The sequence below is a fragment of the Mus caroli genome, chromosome 5 (assembly GCF_900094665.2).
Source record: "Mus caroli chromosome 5, CAROLI_EIJ_v1.1, whole genome shotgun sequence".
In the NCBI taxonomy this organism is placed as follows: Eukaryota; Metazoa; Chordata; class Mammalia; order Rodentia; family Muridae; genus Mus; species Mus caroli.
In genome coordinates this window covers 70,158,445-70,170,368 of record NC_034574.1, presented here as the reverse complement: position 1 = coordinate 70,170,368, position 11,924 = coordinate 70,158,445, and the positions used below count along the sequence as shown (strand labels likewise).

Genomic DNA, 11,924 nt, shown 5'->3' with positions numbered 1-11,924 from the left:
TATGTAAGTACACTGTAGCTGTCTTCAGACACTCCAGAAGAGGGCGCCAGATCTTGTTACGGATGGTTGTGAGCCACCATGTGGTTGCTGGGATTTTAACTCCGGACCTTTGGAAGAGCAGTGGGGTGCTCTTACCCACTGAGCCATCTCACCAGCCCTGGTTTCCATTTTTTATTTTGAGTCAGTGTGCAACAAGCTATGAACTTGTGGTTATACTGTCTCAGACTCCCAATATACACCTGTGCCCTGCCTAGCACGGACGACCCTGACCTGACCCTTCTCCCTTAGCCTCCCAAGAGCTAGGACTACAAGGCAGGTATGAGCCACCACAACCATGGCTCAGCAACTTAAGAGCAAAACGATTCCTCTCAATTACTGGCAGAATCAGTCAATTCCTCCCATTTTGAAAGTATAAATTAGATCTGAGTGGTAGTGTGCACCCACCCCAGACCCACACACTGGGGAGGGGGTCTGGAGACATTCTCAGTTACAAGCTGTTGTGCAGCATGACCCAAAGGCGAGTCAAACACCAGGCCCAGTGAGATGGCTCAGTTAAAAGCAACTCCTGCTCTTACAGAGAATTACAGCTCAGTGCCCAGAACCCTTAAGGCAGCTAGGCAGCTCAACCATCCAAGAGTTCAGTGTCTGAGGCCCTCTTCTGGCTTCCTGTGGCAGCAGGCACGCAGGTGTTCCTTCTACCTCTAGAAGGTCAAGGATAGCGGCCCTGTCCATATACTACCCTGCATCCCAAGAAGTTACCTTTACATACATAGAAATAATAAGACACGCAGAGTGATGTAACACTAGACTTCTACAGAACACCGCTAAAGGCACCAATGACTTAGCACCAACAAGCATCTTATCTGAAGACAGGGCTCAGTCTCTCAGGTGGCCTCTTCACTCATTCTGAGGTCAAGGTCTGCCTGCCTCACCTCATTTACAGACCCAGCTATGCTAAGAACTCTCAGGATGCCAAGGCTGCCAGCAGGCAAAGGCACTGGGCCTTGCCAACCATGTCAACCTGAGCTCCACATTAATCTAAGATGACTTGAGTTCCAAGACTCAAACATGGAAGGAACTGACAGACGCTAATGTCCAAAGTGCAGAAAACAACCAGAACATTCAAACTCATGACAGAGAGATGCAATGCCACATTCCTCCACTCAGAAATGAAGAAACAGTCTGGAGATGCAGCTCAGCTGCAGGGAGCGTGCTCAGAATATGGCAAGCCTTAGGTTATCTCTAGCTCTGTTTAGAGAGAGGGAGATGGGTGTGGCAGCCTCACCGATAATTCTAGCTCTCAGGAGCTAGAGGTAGATGGGGATGTCTGAGAGTACCTCTGATATGCAGAGAAACGCTCCCTGTACCCCCAACAACAAAGGGTAGCTAACGGCTATATACTGGATAACAGCCCCCCCAGTATAAAACAATCATTAAAATGGATGTGATCACATGTGCTTATACTCTCCGCACCGGGAGCCCAAGTAGGAAAGCCTGGAATTCAAGTTCCACTTGAGGCATATAGCAAGATCCTACTTAAAAGGGGGCGGGGCGCTGGAGAGATGACTCAGCAGTTAAAAACACATGCTCTTCCAAAGGACCCAAGTTTGTTAGGTTCCCAACACCCATGTCACTGGCACCTATAACTTCAGCTCTGAGGGATCCTAAAGCCCCCCACAGACACCCATACACGTGTAACACACTCACCAAGAACAAAAATAAAAATAAATCTTCTAGAGGAAGTGGGGGTGGGGGTGAGACAGAGGTCTTCCATTAAGAGAGCAGGCAATGCTTCCAAGACCAAATTCAGTTCCCAGCCCCCACAGCAGGTGGCTCACAACTGCCCCGGGGTAACTGCAGCCCAGGCCTCCCTGGGCGCCACATAGCTCTGGCCCCAGGGCACCTGCACTGAAGAGCACTCAAAGGAAAAAAAAAAAACCTTAGAATTGAAAAGGGCTGGGAATAGTGCCACTGGGAAGGCAGAGGCAGGGGGATCTCTGCAGTTTAGGGCCAGCCTGTTTATACAGCAAGTTCCAGGACAGCTGGGGATACAAAGAGAAACCCTGTCTCAAACAAGCTAAAATTAAACAAATAATGCTTCTGTGGAGAACCTGAGACTTCCTCCTTCCTAGGAAATAGACACTAGTCTTTCCACTCCCACACTCTTCATTAAAATCCTTATTGTTGGGTTGGTTTTCAAAACTGGGCCTCTGCTGGGCAGTGGTGGCACAGGCCTGTAATTCCAGCACTCGGGAGGCAGAGGCAGGTGGATTTCTGAGTTCGAGGCCAGCCTGGTCTACAGGGTGAGTTTCAGGACAGCCAGGACTGCACAGAGAAACCCTGTCTCAAACAAACAAACAAACAAACAAAAACTGGGCCTCACCATGTAACTCTGGCTAATCCTATAGGATCAGGCCTGCAGAGGCCTCTGAAATGCTAGGATAAAAGTGGGGGGCCACTATACCAAATTAAAATAGAATCTAAAAAAAAAAAAAAAAAAAAGTAAAATACGCCCCCCCATTAGAACTATTCTTCAATCAACAAATGAAAATATTTTAGCTCGTTAGTAAGGGTTTTTTTTTCCCCTTCTTGGATCTGAAACAGGGCTTCATTGTGAAGCCCAGGTTGACCTTGAACTAATGATCCCCCTAGTCTCAGCTTCTGAGGAACTGACCGAATGTAGCTTTGCAAAACTCCTGAAGGCCTCAGCAACCTACCAGTTCTGAAGGTATAAATACAGACTTGGCTAATAAGTAGAATTACTAAACCACGGTAGCACTGTAGTGACCACATATTGTCTAGCATGGTCTGTATTAGTATGAACCAGAGGAATGTCACAGTGAACCATGGTTTTCTCAGTGAGGCAGTTATTCCCTCAATGTTTATTTACTCTACCATTGGGGGGGGGGGGGTGTCTCACTATGTCACCTGGCTAATTTGCAGCTACATGTATGGATATGCATATGTAGGCAGGCAGACAGACACACTCTCAAAGTTGCAGCTCTAAACCTGCCTCTTGCCTCCAAATGCTAAGTTTAATTCTAGCCACCACAAAGATTTTAAACTTTTTTTTTTTCCAAAGTTTTTTAGACAAGGTCTTACTACATACATGTAGGCTAGCTGGCCTGACAGAAGTCAAGACCAGGCTGGCTCCAGCTGGGTGGGGCACACCTTTGATCCCAGCACCCCTGAGGCAGAGGCAGGTGGATCTCTGAGTTCCAGGACAGCCAGGATTACACAGAGAAACCCTGTCTCGGAAAACCTTAAAAAAAAAAAAAAAACAACTGGCTTCAAACCTTCAAACCTAGCTGTCTGCTTCTGCTGAGATTGAGGCCAGGCTGCTTCACCATGTCTGTTTTTGGGTTTTCCTGGGTTTCTATGTTATGTGTCTATGTGTGGGTATGCACAGGCACCTGCTGAGATCTAAGTCGTGGGTGCTGGGGACAGAACTCAGGTCCTCTGCACAAGCAGCACACTATTAGACTCTAAAGTTTAAGAGACGTCGTTAAAGCAGCCTGGAGAACATGATATCTGGATAGAGATGGGTTCATTTTTTGTTTGTTTTTCGAGATAGGGTTTCTCTGTGTAGTCCTAGATGTCCTGGAACTCACTCTGTAGACCAGGCTGACCTCGAACTCAGAAATCCACCTGCCTCTGCCTCCCAAGTGCTGGGATTAAAAGCATGCGCCACCACCGCCTGGGTGGCATCTATATAAAATAGCATAGATGATACAATCTGTTCACCACTGGGTAAGATTCAAGCAGTAATCCCTTTATAAACAGGGGGTTCCAAAACAACTGGCAATAAAATGTTTCTAAAGAACTAAAATTAATTCAAAATCTAAGCCAGGTGTAGTGGCACAAGCCTTTGATCCCAGCACTGGGAGATGGAGACAGGTCCTGGAACAGCCATGACTACATCATAATAATAAAATAAAATCTGGGCTGTTTCTGGCAGCCCTACCTGTAGCCCTGGTTCTCCATGCACAGAGCACCGGAGTCTGTGCATGCAGCAGCTAGGAGCCCTGGCTCACACTGCAGACCACTGCTGTTAGCAACTGCAGAGTTTTCACTGCACACATGAAGTTTCTAGTCTTATAGAAACATAACAGTCCCCATTTCAGAATCTAAAGCCTTCTAGTCCTTCCCTGCTGTATGTAGATTGGATTAGAATGTTTGCTCTTTAGAACAGCAGACTTGAGTTTTTCTTGTTTTGTGCCTATCACCCCCAACCCTATCCTCCAGTCCAACCTACCCCACAGAGGGTTCTATTTGTCCAGCCCTGGCTGTCCTGGAATTCACTGGGATTCAAGCTATGCATCACCATGCACAGCCACAAACTTGAGTTTAAAAAACAAAACAAGGGCTGGTGAGATGGCTCAGTGGGTAAGAGCACCCGACTGCTCTTCTGAAGGTCTGGAGTTCAAATCCCAGCAACCACATGGTGGCTCACAACCATCCGTAACGAGATCTGACTCTTCTGGAGTGTCTGAAGACAGCTACAGTGTACTTACATATAATAAATAAATAAATAAATCTTTAAAAAAAAAAAAAAAAAAGCATTTAACAAAGTTTCACTTTGAGACCAGAGAGAATTTCCAACCATTTCTGAAATTGCCCTAAGCACACTCCCACCCTTTTGTACATATATACATATGCAAAGTACCATTCTAGGGTTGACAGTTACAATCCATTCTGATTGTATCTGACAGGATGAATCAACTCTGACAAATGTTGAAGTTACTCTATGCCCAATACTAGCAAACATTCAACCAAAAAGTAAAAGTTCAAGTTAAGCTAAGTATACCCATCTCAGTATCTGCATCTGCTTGTCTTAGACATTAGAAGGCTGAGGCAGGATAGTGAGTTCTAGGATGGCCAGGGGGTTTTGTGGCTCACACCTATCTTCCTAGACTTGTTAATAATAACCTCAAGAAGCAAGAATTCAGCAGAGCCAGGCTACTACTGAAACAAACCCTTGTCTCACAAAACAAAGACTGGTGTGGTGACACAGACCTGCAATCTATGCACTCAGGATCCAAAAGCAAAGTTTGGGGACAGAATGATACACTGGGGGAGGTTCAGGCCAGCCAAGGTCATACATGAATCTCCAGGATAAGCTTTTCTTAGCAGACTCTGCTCAGAACCTCTGGAAGAACAGCCAGTGTTCTTAACCACTGAGCCATCTCTCCAACCCCCTGAAACTTTTCTTTTTGGTCTAAGCCTGGGGAGATAGACCATGAAAGCCCCTCAGACTTATACTTCTGGGTCAGAAAGTCCTCAAAACCTGTAGGTATTAGGATATGCTCAGCAAATGCTTGCCTGAAAAGAAATTCTTCTAGGTATGCCTGCTTGCTCTCTTAGAAAAATGGCTTCATGCTAGGCAGTGGTGGCCCACACCTTTAATCCCAGCACTTGGGAGGCAGAGGCAGGCGGATTTCTGAGTTCGAGGCCAGCCTGGTCTACAAAGTGAGGTCCAGGATAGCCAAGGCTATACAGAGAAATCCTATCTCAAGAAAAGAAAGAAAGAAAGAAAGAAAGAAAGAAAGAAAGAAAGAAGAAAGAAAGAAGAAAGAAAGAAAGAAAGAAAGAAAGAAAGAAAGAAACAAAGAAAGAAACAAAGAAAGAAAGAAAGAAAGAAAGAAAGATGGCTTCAACGGCAGTGTCTACTCTAGGCTAGGGATGCTCAACAGTAATGAGTACTGGCTGCCCTTGCAGAAGGCCCAGGGTTCAGTTTTCTACACCCACATGGTACTCACAACCAAGCCTATATGCCAGTTCTGGGAAATCTAGCGCCCTCTCCTGGCCGCTAAAGGCACTGCACGCATATGGTACAGTTATATACAATCTGGCAAACTACTCAACACATAAATGTGAGAAAGGGGGCAAGGGATGATACAGGGCTCAGCAGAGAGAATGTTTGTCTGGCAATGAGGCCACCCCTGACTTCATAAGCCCAACACAGCGCCATGTGCCATGCCTGTAACCCTACTGCTTAGAAGGTGGAAGCAAAAATATCAGAAATTATACATTCTCAGCTACAAGATCAGCAAGTTCAAGGCCAGTCTGAGCTCCTACAGATCCTGTTTCAACCAGTGAAGGGGTGCCCCCACACACACACACGTGGTGGTGCACACCTTTAATCCTAGCTTTGGGGAGGAAGGGCAGGTGGATCTGAATTTGAGGCCAACCATGAATTTCAGGACAGCGAGGCTAGAGTCTGTTTCAAAAAAAAGATGGGGCTAACGTCATTTTTCAATACACAACAACACAAGTAAGCTTTCTTTTCTAAGCCCTCAATTCCCTTGGGAAACTGTCGCATATCTTAGATGGGTTCAGTTTATATAATCTAAATTTAATAGAAGTCACATTTTGGAAACTACACCCTAGGCTCCCTTACCTGTGTGGGTCCGCACGTGCTGCACGTAGTTATTTTTTCTGTCTGAGAAGTAATTGCACTTGCTGCAGGAGTAGAGCTTCCGGGGGAAATGGTTTCTCAGGTGTTTCCTCCAGTGGTACTCGCTCACGGTCGTGTACGTGCAGATGACGCACTTGTAGACGCACTCGTTCTCGCCAGCTCGCAGGTGGTGCTTCAGGTGTGCCGTGTAGTGGTCGTACCGGTTGGTATTGTAGCCACAGCGGTCACAGCGGATGGGGCCTTTGGAGAACTCGCCCTCTTCGGCCGGGGACGACCCCGACTCCCGGGCTTTGGCCTGTTTCTCCGCAATTTCCTCCACAAAGAACTTCTTAGCACTGTGAACCCGGATGTGATGCACAAACTGCTCTTCAGATTCGGCTTCGTACTGGCACGGCTTACACCGGAAGGGCTTGGCCTTGGAACTCCTGCATTTGTCTTCCGCCACGGGTGTTTCTGGGGCGGGATCTTTATTGGCGCTGTATATTTCTGGGGCAGCTGAGGCTTCAAATACGGGCTGGGGTTCTACAGCACTTAACTCCAAACTTCCCAGTTCCATGTTTTCCAGCCCTTTGAGGTCAGCCGACTCTTCCAGGCCTTCTCCTTCACTTTCTGAGAAGTGGTTGTCTCCCACGGGCATCAATTCGGCCATCTGCCTCTCTTCACCGACCAGGTAATCGCAGCAGCTGCCGCTTGCCTCCCCAGTCAGGGCCACGTTGGCTAACATGATGAGCTGAGGGGCTGCCAGTTCAGCTTTCGAGAGCTCGTGCAGGTCGTACATGTCGTTTGGTAAGGCCATGCCCATGTTGCCACTGTTGTTGAAGAGACTGCCTCCTCCAGAAGTCTGCCCCATCACCTGGGTGGCCATAACTGTACGCTAGATAAAGCAAAACAAAAATAAATAAATAAATAAATAAAGCCCTCATTACCCAAAGCAAGCATCTTTCCAATGCAACCTTTAAAAATTCAACAACCTTCATTAACTTCTAACAACAACATTCAAATACTTTTCTGGTTGGGTATGGCGGTACTTGCATGTAATCCTAGCACTAGATAGGCCTGGGCAAGGGTGCTGTTAATTTTCAATTCTCTTTATTGCAATCACAAAAACAGATGAGGAACTGTTTCCCCTATAGCCAGAAAGGGAAAAAAAAAAAAAAAAACGATTCTTTGACCCATCTGATCTACACCGGCATGCACGTCTTCTTTTTGGTAGCTAATATTTTTAATGTTAACTAAAATTACTTTTAATAACCAAATCACTGAATAGTTAACTATTGTTGTCTCACTTCTTCAACAGTTCAGTGGTCTGAATGAGAACTCCAAAGGAAAAAAAAAAGAAAGAAAGAAAAACCCCGGGGCGATTCTGGGCCTCTAATGAGCACATCAAGAAATCTGCAAGACTTCAACTTCTTCATGAGAATTCAACTAACTCTAAAAGAATAAACTGAAAAAAATAACAAATTAAAAAAAAATTTTCTTTTGATGACTTTTAAAAGGGTGGTTACGGATCCCTTCTTCCCACAAAAGGGGAAGTTTTAAAGTGCTTTTTTGTTGTTGTTAGAAAACTCCCCTTAAGAGTCGTGCAACTCAACACGTCAACCAACTTACGCGCATTGTGCTTGACTTGGCCTACTTGCCTAGGGGAAGCCATTACAGATCACCTTCTTGAAAACAAGTTGAGTTTCTAAATGGTCTCAACCTCCAGCCTCAAAGGTACCAGTCTCAGAACTCAGTGCTTCTTGCAAATTATTAAAGGCAAGATATACAAAGAATAAAAAAAAGTACTAAAAGACAAACTAAAAGCCGAAAATACGAAAAGCGGGCCGCTTCACCTAGAGTCTAAACACAAGCTCGCTCGCTCGCTCGCTCGCTCAGTTACATGCCCCAACAAAAAGTTGAGCCCGAATGCCATCACAGGAAACGGCTCTCCCCTAGTTCAACAGCCCCACGGATTCCACAACGGACCTCAACATCCACTCTAAAGCTTCCCCCACGCACCTCGGCAGCCACACTCCCAAGGAAATCTCCACGTCTCTCGGGCAGACTGTGCTAAGCACAGCCGGAGAGCAACGTGTTGCACCGAATTCCTATGTGCCGCTGCCACCAGCGCCGGCCTCGGCGGCGGCATTCCTAACTGAAATAGGCATTCGGCCATTTTCTCAAAATACCAAACACAAAGCAGCTCTTTGCAAACTTGGGCCCTCTTGCTTCCTCTCCGCCACCAACCCGCGGGCGGTGCCTGGGCTCGGACCTCACGCGCTGCCCACCACCCTAGAGGCGCCTCCCCGGCCGGCCGCGGCCCCGCAGCCCCCTCCCCCGCCGCCCGCCACTAGCCCGGCCGGGACTGGGCGGAAAAGTTACCTCGCTACCGGCGTCCGATCGGGCCTGTACCGGGGCTCCGCGGCGCCCTCCCGAGGCTGTCGGCCCCCGGTCGCTGCGAGGGGCCCCACGCGGGCCGCCGCCGCCGCCCCCGTGGCCCGGAAGTTTGCGAACTTCGCTCCCCCGCCGCGCAGAGCCAGCGCGGGCCGCAGAAATCGCTGTCCAGCCCGCCGCCGGCGCCGCCCGTGCCCCGGGCTGAGTCAAGCGGGGCGGCCGCCTTCCGGCCCTGCTCCGACTGGGGGGGAGGGGGCGGCGAGCCTGGGACGCCGGCGGGGCCGGGGGCGGTGGGCCCGAGGCGGAGGGAGGGCGGAGGAGGGAAGTTTCAGGACCGCGGTCACCAGCAGCGGCGCTCCGGCCTCCGTGGCCCCGGATCTCAGCGCCGTGCGGAAGGGCCGCCCCGTGCTCCGCTGGGGGCCGGTGCCCACGCCGCTCCGCACCAGCCCCCGGCCCAGCCCGTGACTCGCTCCGTAACTCGATCCCGCCCCCGCCCGGCCGCCGCGCCGCCCGAGCCACAGTATCTGCAGATCAGCCCTGGACAGCGCCTCGCGCCGCTCCGCGCCTGCCCGCCGCCCTCCCCCGTCGCTCTCCCCGCTCCGCCGCGTCCTACCCTCTGAGCTGCGCGCCCACGGACCGCCGCCCCCGCGTCGCCGCCGCCGCTCCAACTCCTTTTCTTTGTTGCTGGACTTTCGGGGGAGGGGAGGGAGAGCGGGGAAAAGTTGGGCGTCGAGGCCCTCGAGATCCCCGGGGTGCGATCGCGGAGCGGGATCAGACCGCCGGCCCTGGTTCTGCCGTCGCTGCGGTCCCGGCCGCCCGGGTCTGGGGCCCGCGGCCTCGGCGGCGCTCCTCGGTCTTCTGCTGCTGCGCCGCGAGCTCGCGGGAGCCGCACATTCCAGCACAGGACGCTGCGCCGCGCACCCGGCCCGCGCCGTCGCCGCCCGCCCGCCCGCCGGACACGCCCCCTCGCCGTCCGCGCGCGCCCGCCGACACGCCCCCTTCCCCGCCCGCGCGCGTGGCCGCCGAGCGCGCCCCGCCCCTCGGTCCCGAGGCTCGAAGTGGACTCCTGGCCTGCCTGGGGGCGCGCCTCGGGGGAACCTTACCTAATCCGCCCGGCCCCCGACTCCGGCCTTAGGCTCATTAAAGGGGCGGAACCTACTCCCTGAGCTTCTTTCTTTTATAAACAAATAGCAGAAGTTAGCCCCAGCCTTACCCGGGCGTGCACGAGAATAGGGGTTGTTGGAGGAAAAAACGTGCAGGCATTGACCGCCCTCTTGAGAAGTATTGTCACTGGCCTCTTAAGTAAGGCTGAAGCCCCGGAAAATACTGTTCAGGCCTGGCGTGTGGGCTCTCGCCGTTAATCCCAACACTCAGAATGCTGTTGAGACTGGAGGATCAAGAGTTAAAGGCCGGAGTTCAAGATCAGCCTGGACTACTTAGGGACACTAGTGCAAGAAATTAAAAAACAATACAAAACCCGAAGATCGGCCCTTGCCGCACATGTCTGTAATCCTACTTGAAAGGCATGAGCACCAGGAGATCCAAGTCTTGACAAATGGGGGGTGGGGGTGGTTGCTCTTGTCTGTAATCAGACTCAGAATTCAGTAGACAGAGGCAGGAGGATTGCTGAGAGCTTGAAGCTTTGGTGTGCTATGTAACAAATTTCAGGCTAGCCATAGCTACAAAGTGAGACCTTTCTCAATCAAACAAAATCTAAGTCCCTGCCTACAGATCTTTATGCTTAACTGTCATTTTAAGCTTCATGAGGTCAAAATGCTTTCACATTTCAAACTCTTAACCAGGAGAAAATCAGTCCTTGTGGGAGTTGAGACAAAGCCAAGTCCAGTTCAGTGCCTGACGTCTTATAATGGGGACAGGGAGTCTCAGGTCCTGTCCCTTCTCACCTGAAATGCTTTTTTAGCCTGCTTTTAATGTCTTCCTGAAAGTGGGCCTTGTAGCCTTTAATTTGTAGTTAGTGAACTACCAGCTAGAGTTTAAAGCTCTTGGAGGCCTTCAAGGCTCCGCATTTCCTGATCTAAACCTGTGAACCGCTCTCGTTAGCATTACAACAGAGGTAGCAGCAGGTGGGTGCTAACAGGCTGAAAGCAGGATTTCAGGTTTCTCTGACATTTTCCTTTACCTCTTTTCTGGCACGCTGTAAAAAAAAAAAAAAAAAAAAAAAGCCCTACAATATGTTACTAGTTGGTACAAAATTGAAGGCAAGGCAGAATGAAGACCCTAAGGTACTTGACCACCAAAGATTTCAATGGCTGTTTTTTCTGGGACAATCTCCCTATGTAGTCTAGGCAGGCGTCCAAATTGTGGTCTTTCCACCTCTGGAGTGTTGGTCTTACAGGTATAGGCCGCTGTGCACCAGAGTCTTTTCAGTGCAAGCTCCGTGCATTGAATCAGATTTGAAAAGAACTCTTAGTGGAATAAAATTGAGGAAGAGGGAAATGAAAAGCAAACAAAACAAGAACTCCTTCCCATTGAACTGGTAAAGAGAGAGACCTGGTTGGTGGCTTGGGCCAGTAATCCAGATACTTGGAGTTCAAGGCAAAAGGACTGTAGCTATGTCCAGCTACATAGCTAGTCTGAGGCCAGTTTAAGGATACACAAGACCAGGGCTGGTGAGATGGCTCAGCGGTTAAGAGCACCGACTGCTCTTCCAAGTCCTATAAGTTCAAATCCCAGCAACCACCTGGTGGCTCACAACCATCTGTAACAAAAATCTGATGTCCTCTTCTGGAGTGTCTGAAGATAGCTACAGCATACACACATATAATAAATAAATAAATCTTAAAAAAAAAAAAAAGAATGCCCATGAGGGACTACCTAGATTAGGCTAGACGAGGTGGGAAAACCCACCTTAACTGGGTTTTCCCATTAAGAAAAAAAAGAAAAAATAAAAGATACACAAGACCCTGTCTCAAAGCAGAGCCAGGCACAGTGGCTCAAACCCACTGTGTAACCTGAAATAACCTTGAACATTTGCTTTTTCTTCCTGTGCCTCCCAAATACTGGGATTAAAGGTTTGGATCCACACACCCAGGTTTTACAGTGCTGAGAATCTGAGTCCTGTGTGCGAAACTACACTCTTCCCAACTACCTCTAACCATTCTACCTAACTACC

The 11,924-nt window shown here is 49.5% G+C and overlaps 1 protein-coding gene across 2 annotated transcripts in view; it reads right to left on the bottom strand.

Moving 5' to 3' along the window:
* The window catches only part of Rest (RE1 silencing transcription factor), an 18,647-nt gene extending 8,970 nt beyond the window's left edge, over positions 1–9,677 (bottom strand). Inside the window, exons 1-2 of one of the 2 annotated variants that reach the window (XM_021162603.2) lie at positions 9,405–9,677; positions 6,401–7,292 (exon numbers count right to left, since the gene is read on the bottom strand). In XM_021162603.2, coding sequence (XP_021018262.1) covers positions 6,401–7,283 — 883 coding nt within the window. In that variant the 5' untranslated portion in view covers positions 7,284–7,292; positions 9,405–9,677. Of the gene's footprint in view, positions 1–6,400; positions 7,293–8,779; positions 9,017–9,404 lie in introns of those variants that run through there. The other variant, XM_029477901.1, reaches the window with a different exon arrangement.
* Positions 9,678–11,924: the final 2,247 nt, after the last annotated feature.